Source organism: Onychomys torridus, chromosome 2 (assembly GCF_903995425.1).
Source record: "Onychomys torridus chromosome 2, mOncTor1.1, whole genome shotgun sequence".
Taxonomy (NCBI): domain Eukaryota; kingdom Metazoa; phylum Chordata; class Mammalia; order Rodentia; family Cricetidae; genus Onychomys; species Onychomys torridus.
This window is the reverse complement of record NC_050444.1, coordinates 33,366,278-33,379,103: the sequence shown is the minus strand read 5'-3', so window position 1 is coordinate 33,379,103 and position 12,826 is coordinate 33,366,278. Positions and strand designations below refer to the sequence as shown.

Here is a 12,826-nt window from a genome sequence, read left to right as displayed (position 1 = left end):
ATCAACAATCTTACCCACCTATGAACCCTACAAGCTACAATAAGGACTGCCCTGGTAAGATAACAAACTGGTACAAGAATGGCATGAATGTTATGTGGGCAACCTGCCACTTACTGGCTGGATTTAAGGCCTGTTCCACAATTCAACACTCCTGCATGGTACACTTAAATAGGACAGAAACCCGTTGCTAACTAGATCACAGGCCCCAGAGGAGCATCTAACTACTATTCCACAAGGTGGACATTGCATTAAGCTGCCCCTTAGTTCTTACCTTTATAAGTATAGCTACATATTTTGCTCAACCCACATAAAAGAAGCTTCTTTTTGAAATAGATGGTGATTAACACAGAGGCCCGACCACAACTGGTCAACATGAAGAGAACAGAGACTATAGAGTTCTCTGAAAGGGTCATATATGACATGCCTCCTGCTTTCAAGGTTTAGGAATCATCAAGGAAGAGGGATGCAAAGATTTCAAAACAAAAGAACCACGGGGAAAATCAGAGTCATGCAATGTTTCTTGGTAGCCAGGCTTCCTTTACTGGACATGGACAGTGGGGTTTAGAGTAATCTGGCTCTTTTCTACTGCCATAACACCAGCAGTACCCTGAACTAAAACCAAACATGCACAAGCCTCCAGTAAGCACAGAACTAACTCTAACACCCAAAAGACATCACAAGTCAGTCAGCATGCCCTGACCACAGTGTTTCTACTCCTGCTAAACTCAAGCTGCTTTGAGGAGAGTGACCACATGAAATGTAAGTTTGAGACCTAGAGATCTTTCAGTGAATGACTGGAAACACATCTGTACTGCCGACTAACTAAAAATGTAGGCAGGATCCTTTCTTCTGCTCGAGCTCAAATCCAGGGCTTTGTACATGCTACATAAGTACACCATCACTAAGCTAGATCCCACAACTATCGGCCAAGGTCTTAAAAACAAACTTAAAACTTTGATTATTTCTATGAAAGAAGTTCTGGTTATTTTTCCTCTTGCTGGTAAAATACCCTGACAAAAGAAACTGAAGAAAGAACAGGTTTGGGGCTCGCAGTTGTAGAGTAGAGGCCATCACAGTAAGGAAGTCCTGCAGCGGGGTTAAGGCGACTGGTACCCGGGCAGGAAGCAGACTGAAGGCTAGTGCTCAACTGGCCTCCTCCCTTTTTAGTTTTCTATTTTTCATTTTTGGTAGTCCAGGTCCCAAACCCTATAGGGTGGGTCTCCCCACTTCAGTTAACCTAATCAACAGGATCGCCAGAGCTACCCTACACAAAGCAAACTCTTACAAGTGTGCCTAGATGCCAGCCTCCCAGGTGATTTTTCTGAGGTGACAGTCAACACTAACCATCACAAAAGGAAAGGCATCAGTTTTATTCTATGTTTGAATGGAGATGCTGAATTATTCCAACACTCCTTACTTTACAAATCTACATTTGTGTATGAACACATAAAAATTATTTTCCACTTCACAGTGTTTTTACCTTTTTTTTTTCTTGTTGGTATTTGGAGGCACAGTTTCACTATGTAGCCCTGGCTGTCCTGGAACTCACTCTGTAGACCAGGCTAGCCTCAAACTCAGAGATCCGCCTGCCTCTGCCTCCTGAGTGCTGGGATTAAAGGAGTGCCCCACCACTGCCTGGCTCAGTTTTTACTTTTAGTTTACAGAGCTTTTAAATTTTAAAAGGGTCACATTCAAATATCAAAAATTCTACTACAAAATAGCAACTGCAAAGTCCTAAAACACTTCCTTGGTTTAAGGATGGCGATGACTGGTTAGCTGGATGTAGCAGCACACATCTGTAATCAGCAAACACAGGTTGAAACAGGAGGCCCACAAGGTCAGGACAGCCTGGGCCATGAGGAAAAGAGGAGGAACGAAAGGAGAGGTGAAGGAAAAGGAAGGAATAATAAGATTTTAATAATTAAAATAGGGAACAAACACATACTCTTAATATGCATTTAAAACAATATTTTCTAAAATGTTAAAAAGATCAATAATAAAATTTTCAAATATTTTTCTACCTTAAATTTGTCTTCCTTAATAAACTTAGAACAATGAAAAAAACCTGAGCAACAGGGGTTGCTTTTTTTGTTTTGTTTTGTTTTCGTTTTGTTTTGTTTTGGTTTTTCGAGACAGGGTTTCTTTATGTAGCTTTGGAGCCTGTCCTGTAACTTGATCTGTAGACCAGGTTGGCCTGGAACTCACAGAGAGCCACCTGCCTCCACCTCCTGAGTGCTGGGATTAAAGGCATGCACCACCACTGCCCGGTACTTAAAAAAGATTTTCCTTATTATTTTTCGTTTTGTTTTTACTTTTTATAGTACTGAGCACTGAACTCCCAACCTTATATGTGCTAGTCAAGCACACTCACTTAGCTAAACCCCCAGTCCGTTTGCTCATTATCTTAAAGTCTGTTTAGGGAAGCTAGATTCTAGATTCTAGGCAGTAATTTACATTTATCCACTCTTTTCAAATTTACATTTGAAAAAGTTATTAGCCCATTTCCACTTTGTCTTTGAGAAAAGCTAGCTCATTTCTATCTAAACAAAGAACTACATCAACTGTTCATGAACTTGTTATGCATCCACTCATTTCACAAATACTGAGTACTGATACATGTACCATTCCAAGCACTGGAAAGAGCAATAACCACATCAAAATAAAGTCCTGTCCTCAGAAATTATTCTAGAAGAGACAAAACAAATATATGAAATAAAATATATGAAAGTACTAAAATTACTAAAAATAATGATAATAATAATAATAATAATAATAATAATAATAAAGGGAAAGCATATGACCAAGATCAGGAACCCATTTCGGATGCCCTTAGTTTGAAAATTCTAGTAGTCATTTAGGTAGTGATAACTAACAAGTAATCAGACACACAATTCCAAAGTACAGGGAAGACTCTCGGAGCTAGAGACTGAATGAAAGAGAAAGAGAGAGAGAGAGAGAGAGAGAGAGAACAAGGGACATGACAGTTCCTAGGTATAGTGGAGGATAAAGTTTATTATAGCTATATGGGACAGCATAATCAGAGGCAGGGACATCTGGGGAGTCCAGAGTGGACATGACCCTCAGCCATGAGAGGAGGTGGGGAGAGGGAAGGGAAGAGGAAAGAGAGTATCTTAGTTAAGATACCTACTGCTGTGAAGAGACACCATGACCACGGCAACTCTTATAAAGGAAAGCCTTTAATTGGGATGGCTCATTTACAGTTTCAGAGGTTCAGTCCATTATCATCATGGCAAGACATGGTGGTGTGCTCGTAGACATGGTGCTGGAGAAAAGCTGATTCTCCATCTTGATCCAAAGGCAACAGGAAGTGAACTGAGATACTGGGCATGGCTTGAACATATGAGACCTCAAAGCCCACTGCACAGTGACACACTTCCTCCAACAAGACCACACCTACTCTGACAAGGCCACACCTCCTAATAGTGCCACTCCCTTTGGGGGCCATTTTCTTTCAAACCGCTGCAGAGGGAACACTGTGCAGGAGCCAGGTGGCCCAAAAGAAAAAGTCAGGTAACCTAATTGTCTGGATTATTAGGGAAGGGCAGCCGGAGGAAGGGCAGCCCAGCCCCTGAGCTGGAGAATGTAGGGTAGGAGGCAAGGTATGCCAGCCAGGAGGGCCCTGTAACAGGTAGGGCCTGGGGGTGCTGGGAGAACCTAGCAGCCAGGTCTGCTTTGATGTGTTAAGTAGGTACCCCAGTCATTTGTCCCAATCTGAAAGCTAACAGAGACATAAATGTGAAAGCTCACGGCATGTTTATGTCATCCAAAAGCACTAGGCAAGGATGTACAGTCAGGAAAGAAGAGACCAGGTCTACAAACTAAAGAGAGGACAGACTATACAAACTGAAATGCTCTAGGAGATCTGGGGGGGGGGGGGGGGGAGCGGGGATCCAATTTTTAAAATGTGGCCAATGAGTCAGGAAGGATAGATAGTACAAGCATGCCCATAAGGGATGAGGCAGGAGGACAATGGGCCTGAGAGAGCTTGGACTAGAATACAGCAAGACATCTCAAAAAAAAAACAAACAAAGATAAATAAAATGTAAAAACTATATCCATGTGGCAGTGGCACAACAGGAAAAGCAGAGGGTAGCATGTCCTGAGAGCCAACAAGGAGGTGAACGCACTTCCCGATCCCGATCCCCAGTGCGGCTGACAGGTCTAGGCCACAGCCTGCCCAGTACCACAGCCTGCCCAGTACCGCAGCCCGCTGAGTAGCAGCGGCTGGGCTTCAGTGGCTGGTTCTGACTGGTGGAGGTGGGAGGAACAGACCTGGGCAGGAGGGAACTACAAACAGCCAGTATGGGTTTCTCCTGGAGTCCTGAGATACAGTAAAGAGATCACAGTAACTCCAGGAAGACATACTGTTAGCTTATTTTTAAGACAGAAAAAGTGTCTTAAAAACATGCCTGTATGCTGATGGGTATGATCCACTGGAAGGAGAAACTGTTGACAGACAAGCAACGGAAGAAGCAAAAGGCAGAGAAAGTGAAGCTGGAATGACAAGAGAGAGAGAGACACAGAGAAAGAAAGACAGAGACAGAGACAGACTGGAAGACAAAAAAAAATCAAGGCAAGAAGGCTTTAATACTGTAATTCCGTAGATAGCAAAGAGACATGAAAATCCCATGAACTATTCTGAAGAATGTAAACAATCTAGCAGGATTAAGAACAGAATGGGTAGGAAAGAGCTGGACTCTATGGCTGGGCAGACAGAACAAGACAACTGCCTTCTCTGCTAACACAGATCGGGAGGTGGTGGGAACTCCAATACTGCTCTCAACACCTCAGAAAAGCTAACAGCAAACAGACCCGACAGACTGTAGTGTCACATCGCCCATTTCCCTTGTTTTGTAGAAGATAGAAAACATCCAAATAACCCAACTGCCACCAGCTTTATAGACTAACCAACTCATTCTAGAACCAACTCTTTCCATATTATGTGCAAAAGTCTAGGACTATCAAAACACCCACTATTTCAAATCTGTCAGGGAAAACCATGCACAACTGAAATGTTTTCCAAAAGAACAGAGCTCAAATATGGATGTGCTAGTTGTATATTTCTTTGTTTTATATGTAAAATATATGCATATTTAGCTACAAATATAAACTGCCTTTGTTTTAAAAGAACATCATTGTAAGTAAATGCCCAGATAATAATACTGGTACACACAACTTTCAGTTTCTTTTTTAAACTATGAACCTTAAAGTTAAACATCACATTGGAAAAGCTATATCAGTATTTAAGCGCTGCAGTACCCCCTCTGACCACCCAACTTCTACCAGCTTGATTTACCAGGAAGAACACTATACTCCATACATAAGTGCTGGTGCTGGCATTTATGAACTCCTAAGCAAGGCACTTAACATTTCTATAGCTGAGATCCTTCAACTGCAAAAGGTTACAAACCTTACAGCTTCAAGGTTTTCTTGTGAGGTACTATATCTGAGAGCTTTACAAAACATAACACAATACAACTTGCTTAAGACTTAATTAAGTGTCTTCAGGCCATCCACACACACCCCCAAATAGAGCACAGTGCACACCTGACAATGGAGTCTGACAGTCGGTTAGCATGTCCGCCGCCTCTTTATGACCTTACCTTCGAATGAGCAGGCCCGCTTTCACTCAGAAGCTTATACTGGGGTTGGATGCTATGGAAACGGGCTAACTCATTTACCAGACACATTGGAGTTTTCTCTTTGGGGTTTGCCATTTTATCGTGGAGAGAAGCTGTAAATAAAAAGGCTGTAAAGTTTTTGTCAAGAATGACTTTTAAAAATGGAAGAAAAACTAGCGTTGACTTTTTAAAGTCAGACTGTACAGCTAAATTATTTTCATGACTTTGTATTAAAAACTTTATACCATGTAATGTCTTCTATCACATGCAAGAGTAATGTAGCAAGTCTTGAACAATAAACAAAGGTTTATTTTTTTCTTATCTAAGTTATTCTCTATATACATATAATATCACCACCATACTTAAAGATTATAAAATAGCTTTTAATATATTATTGTAACTTTTCCTTTTCTCTCAATAAACTTTTACCATCATTAGGTAAGTTTCTTGATTCTTATTACTACAAAGGTAAATTTTGTCTGCACTCGAACTCAGCATGTAGATAAGGAGGATCAATGCTGGGTCATAGGGATGAGTACCATACCCAGCACCAAAACTGTTAACAATTTTCTACATTTGCTCTGAGTACTATTTTATAGTTATAACTATTTTCTTAAAAAAAAAAAAAAAAAAAAAAACTAATAGTACGTAATTTTTATAAGCTTCCTTTAATCTTCTCCAAAGATTACCAAGATAAATTTAGAATGTACTCTTCTAGATAAGTGTAAATATATTTGCAGATAGACATGTAGGCATAAGGAAGTAGTCTTGATATATTTGGCTTTTAATTCCCATTGACAGCATTATAATAAATACAGTTTTTTCAAGTACTGTCTTCACTCTTTGGTATGTTGGGGTTTTAACTGGCATTGATTTCTGTATTATCTTTTACCAAATACAGAGTTCCCACGGTGCTCTTGTAGTAGGTTTTTATCCACCACTACACTGACACATCTCTTAAGAGCCAAATGGCTCTCAGAATGGCTGTGCCAAATAACCTTCCTATGCTTCAAACCTAAAGTGTGGAGGACAGCCATAGAGCTTAGTTTCATGTACAATTCCCACAAGTGTCTGCACATGTTCTGCATTCCTGAGTCATTCCTAAGTCACTAGTTGAGCTAACCATTTCATGTTGCGGCCACCATGAAGGACCTCTACTGGTTCTGACTGCAATCTTTTTCTATTGTGGTCTGCACTTTTTGTATCTTAAGAAACTCTATCCTAACCGTCAAGGTCATAGGCTGGAGCTCATTGTCCCTCTGTTCCTTCTATAAAATGAAGTGTGCATTCTATCCTGCTGCTAGGTGGCACAGGCCTGTGGTGCTAACCATGCAGAAGACTGAGTGGGAGCGTCTCGAGCCCAGGACTTCAGAACCAGTCTGAGCAACACAGGCAGCCCCTGTCACAATAAAATAATAAATAAATATAAACAGAAGGATGAAAAGTGGAAAGGGGTCTACTTAACTCATAACACACCTTATAAGGTTAAGATTTTCTTTTCTTTTTTTTTTTTTTTTTTCTTTTTTGGTTTTTTGAGACAGGGTTTCTCTGTATAGCTTTGCACCTTTCCTGGAACTCACTTGGTAGACCAGGCTGGCCTCGAACTCACAGAGATCCACCTGGCTCTGCCTCCCAAGTGCTGGGATTAAAGGCGTGCACCACCAACGCCCAGCATTTTTCTAGATTTTTCAATGCATGCTAAGACTTACTACAGTGCACATATGAGCTATTATTACAGTTTTAAAATGCCTTCTTAGTACCAGAGTAAATTATTTTATCCTATGTTTTTCTTTATCTTGTCTATAGACACATGTAACTTTTTTAGTTTTTATTTCATCTCCCATTTATCAAGGCCAAAAAAATTTCAAGATCTAAGCATAAAACATGCAAGCACATCACTTTCTGCTGAAGCAGTAATAGTGTATAGAGAATACATAAAGAGACCAACTCAAGAACTTCATCTACAAACTTATACTAGGGTTTACTATAGAAAACAAGACTTTCTTTTAAATGTGTAAAGTTCTTAGTGGGCACATAAGATGGTATAATGCCTTATCATGAGTACTATGGTTAAGAAACAGTTTCTTAAGGAAGCTACATAAATACTCAGTAAAGCACAGGCAACAAGAAGAATCTAAGCAAGCAAATTGTAGAGTTGATACCGCTAATGACTGCTCTGAGTAAATCATTCTAAGGGTCTTACAAACTAAAACAAAACTAGTCATTTCTATTTTGGAAGAGAGTCAAAACAGTTTGGGAAAAATATGCCTTCAATATTATTCACTATGTATCATGCACAAAAGCACGTTATAGAATACATCTTCAATTCAGCTCACTGCAGAAAATTTGATGATCTGATGCTATAATCAATTTTAGTTCTTCGTTACCACAGCATGAAATAATCCAAGTGTAAGAAACAGACCAGCTTACTGAATATTTTTAAAAAGCAAAAGCAGGCAGATATGGTGGTGCATGTCTAAAATCCCAATACTCAAGAGGTTATAGCAGGAGAATCATAAGTTCAAGGCCAACCTGGACTATGTATGTAGCAAGACCTTGTCTCAAAAAAAATAAAACAATGACAATAAAAAAGAAATCAAATTTTAAAAATAAGAAAGCATTAGCATGGTAAAATGTTGCCTAATCCAAAATAGTATTTACATTAAACATGCAATTTTCATTCTATAATACTACAAACTTACATTATAATGCAAAAAATATTATTAAAAGCATATCTGTCAAAATGTAAACATTTTATAGATTAAAATATTTAACTGTGTAATTTTTTTTCTTTTCTTTCTTTCCTTTTTTTTTTTTTTGGTTTTGCATGACAAGTTTCTTTATGTAGTCCTGGCTGTCCTGGAACTCACTCTGTAGACCAGGTTGGCCTCCACTCAGAGATCTGCCTGCCTCTGCCTCCCCATATGCTGGGATTAAGGGGGTGTACTACCACCACCAGTGTAATTTCTAAGTATCATTTCTATTTATTCAAACCTTTTTGGTAATAAAACTTGATCAAAACTCTTTCCAGGAAGTACAAAGTAGTAACATGTGACATAAACCTTTTATTTCATTTATTTAGACTTTTCCTTCATAAAATTATTACAAGTCCAATAAAATATCTCAATGTTTGACAAATTTGGTGCAAGATCCTGTTTGATAAATCTTCATAACTAAAATCAAAATGCTTAAAAGTGATAGATCAGAAAATAATTATAGTTAATTTATTTCACAACTATAAATAGTTTATCATTTTTGTTTAGGACAAGTATGTAAGTAGATTACAAAATAATTATAGTTAATAATTTTTTTAAGATTTATTTATGTATTATACATACAGTGTTCTGTCTGCATGTGTCCTTGTAGGCCAGAAGAGGGCACCAGATCTCATTCCAGGTGGTTGTGAGCCACCATGTGGTTGCTGGGAATTAAACTCAGGACCTCTGGAAGAGCAGTCAGTGCTCTTAACCACTGAGCCATCTCTCCAGCCCTATAGTTAATAATTTTTTTCACAACTGTAAATAGTTTATCTCTTTTGTTTAGGGCAGGATCTCAGTATGTAGAACAGCCAAGCATGAACTTGCTACTTCCCAAATTGGTCCTAAATTCCTAACTCTCCCACTTCAGCTCCCTAGTGCCGAGAGTATAGACATGCATCACACTGGGCCTGTTCCTCTATTTACTCAAGAAATCTTCCTAGTAGTAACTACCTCACAGATCTCAGAGTTAAAGTAATAAATTTGATAAAGTGGCTACAAAACTGTATGACAAAGCTCTGTATAAAAAGGTTGAGACATATGGCTAGGCTGTCAATTCACTGGCACAGTTTCAATCCCTAGCAGTGGGCGGAAAAGCAGGACTGAGGCAGATAAACTTAGGTATAATTACTGTACAATGATATGCAGCTATATATTTTCAAAAAACTAAACATATCCTCACTAAATAACGGGAAGGAGACTTATCTGGAGAGGAGGTAAGCAGGGAAATGAAGAGAAGAGGAGGGATCTACAACACTAAGGATGCTTGAAGGGGCCACAGGGAATCATATTACTTTATGTTTGCTTAAAATTATATATAATATTTATAAGATATATGCATAGAGTTTAATTAAAGTTTCACCATTTAGGGTGATAAGGCTCCCACCAAAACCAACGACTACCTAACAAAACCCTCAAGGGTAAGCATGGAAACCTCCTTTCGAGTTGTTAGTCAAGAGAGTCCAAGAGACCCCTCAAACAATACAGCCTGTTGCTGTAACCCTGTGCTGTCCCAGACCCTATTGCTGAAAAAGCACAATCTCAGACACAGAACTCAGAGGAACTGATCTGGATCTGACCCGGAAGCCTCCTCACTGAGGACTAGCTCTCCTAATAGTGAAGGAGAAGCACAACCTGACAAAGGAGAAGGGCAGTCCATTGTTCTATCCAGCTGAAATGCCTATGAGCCACAGCAACGACCAGAGAGAGGGCAAGATATTCTGAAAGGTGCAAACAAGGGACTGAGAACCTGGGGGTGACCTACAGTCACTTAATTGGACTTAAGCCCTGCTCAACTGGAGGGAATTCAGGCATGGTACTGTAAACTTAGTCACCTACCTGAGACTGGGAACCTACAGAAGAACCACCTATTGCCACGTCCTAAATCAGTGTAATTTCTAACTATATTCTTATTTTATATCCCCAGGTAAGTGTAGCTCCCACAGAAAACCACAACTGGCCAAAATGAAGAGGCTAGCTAACTGCGGGGTGCCCCTGCCCACTAATCCGTTTCCAACACAACCCTTACACTGCAGGCTCACTGAGCACTGCAGAAGAGAGGCTGGAGCGGAAAGAAAGTTATGCTAATACCCCCGCTAATGTCTTCTTAGAGGGGGACAGGGCAAGACGTGGAGTCAGAGGGGAAGAAAAGGGAGGATCCGGGGGGAGCTAAAGAGAGGGGCAGGGAACAAACATGACAAATACATTGTATGAAATTCCCAAAGAAGGGAGAAAAAGACTGTATTTTTGTTGGTTTGGTTTGGTTTGGTTTTGAGACAGTATCCCACTATGTAGCTCTGGCGGGCCTGGAATTCACTACATATACCAGGCTGGACTTGAACTCAAGAAGATGCACCTACCTCTGCCACCCAAGTGCTAGAAAGAATGGTGTGTACCACTATGTCCCACTTAGGATATATTTCAAAGAGGCTATTACTACTATGTTTGAAATGTGCTTCATGGGATTTGAGTAGCTAGAGCAGTAATAGTCTCTTTTAAATTAAATAAAATTAACAGTAATAGATTTCACAATATAAGACTCTGCCATTTGGGTAACCACTGACATAATACAGTTAAAAGCCCATTTTAGACATCAGTTGCTCAATGTGTGACTTTGAGAAAGTAATAAAATCTTATTTTCCATCCAGTAAATATACTAAACTGCTTTTTCTCATTTGATGGTTGTACATAAGACATAAAATACTATTAACACTGATTAACAATCTATCACTAATACTTATTTGTAATCATTTATTAAATGATTTATTATATTAGTTTTATAAATTTTTCATGGCTTTCTAAATGCATGCGTTCTAAATCTGTTCTGTCATATGAACTGATTATACTTGTACAAATATATTCCCTGAGTATCCTTTGATATTCAATTTCAATTTTCCCCCTTGGCTCATTAGGATGTTGAAAATTAACAAACCATCGTATAAATTATACTTACTTACTTTCTCCTATCTGCATAAGAGAATGTTCTACCTTAATTGATATGAAATTAATTTACATGTAACATACCATAACTTGGATAAAATACTTAGAAAACATATGTATAAAATATTACAAGAATAAATATATATCAAACAAATATATATATATATACCGTTTTAGATATAGCATATTTTCTCAAATGTCCTTAGCTTTCTGCATCTCAACTCTTCAAACTAAAAAGATAACGTTTTCAACATATAGACAAAATGTGTCTCCAAAAGAGACGTCTCATAAACGAACAAGTACCCATCCACAAGCACTACAAACCACAGTGTGGAAGGTACTGTGACAACGCTGTTACAAGACTCCTGGGGCACAGGGGATGTGCAAGATGGGTTTTAAAAGACTGTAATTCCATTAGTTAAAGAAAACAAGGTTTCATCCAAGTCAGAAGAAAAAGACAGCTGAAGCTTTTCAAAGCGGTAAGTGAAAGCATGTAAAAGCCCAATAGAGCTGTCCATCTGTAACTGCAGCACTTGGGAAGACGAGGCTGAAGGACAAGCTCATGTTTAGACTGAGCTACACAGTGAGGTCTGGGCTCAAAAAGTGAAAGAGAAGAAAAGGGACGGGGTGCACACAGTCCAGCATAGAGCACTTGCCCATGGCCGTGTCTGATGCCAGCACACCAGACAAATCAGGGAATCATGAGCAGAACGAAGGATGAATATGGACTGAAGAAATGACTTGGTGGTTAAAAGCACTGGCTGCTCTTCCAAAGGACCAGGGTTCAATTCCCAGCACTCACAAGATGGCTCACAACTGGCTATAAATTCAGTCCCAGGGAATCCGAAGCCCTCTTCTGGCCCCCACTAGCATTACACACACTTGCTGCACAGGCAAAACTAGGCACATAAAATAAAAGGTTAAAAAAGCATTTTAAGGATTGGGAGATTCGAAATAGGAGATGGAACCAGAACTCCCTAGAGTACCATAAGCTTCCTAACTCAGAACTCACAGTAGCAGCCGCCTACAAACTACATGCCAATCAGAGCTTTTGCTAAGAAGCAGTCCACCTACTCCTGCTGCAGACACTTCCTCTACCCTAGCGTCTACACAGGCAGTGTCTGTCTCTTCCCAGACTCCTGCTTCCTATTCTGCTATTTGAGGGAACTCATCATAGTTTGCAAGTAAAGAAAAAAAAACTTTTAAAGGCAAAAATAAAAAATAAAACAATTTTTAAGGCTGGGCGGTGGTGGCATATGCCTTTAATCCCAGCACTTGGGAGGCACAGGCAGGTCGATCTCTGTAAGTTCCAAGCTAGCCTGGTCCACAAAGCAACTTCTAGAACAGCTAGAACTGCTATACAAAGAAACCCTGTCTTGAAAAATCAATCTCAGCCGGGTGGTGGTAGCACACACCTTTAATCCCAGCACTTGGGAGGCAGAGCCAGGTGGATCTCTATGAGTTCGAAGCCAGCCTGGTCTACCAAGT

The 12,826-nt window shown here is 39.7% G+C and overlaps 1 protein-coding gene across 6 annotated transcripts in view; it reads right to left on the bottom strand.

Annotated features, from left to right (window-relative positions):
• Stau2 (staufen double-stranded RNA binding protein 2) overlaps positions 1–12,826 on the bottom strand; it is a 275,907-nt gene that overhangs the window by 234,702 nt on the left and 28,379 nt on the right. For 3 of the 6 annotated variants that reach the window (XM_036177469.1, XM_036177468.1, XM_036177471.1), the window contains exon 3: positions 5,625–5,755. The exons of the other annotated variants lie outside the window; for them this stretch is intronic. In XM_036177469.1, coding sequence (XP_036033362.1) covers positions 5,625–5,738 — 114 coding nt within the window. In that variant the 5' untranslated portion in view covers positions 5,739–5,755. The remainder of the gene's footprint in view (positions 1–5,624; positions 5,756–12,826) is intronic. 6 annotated transcript variants of the gene reach the window in all.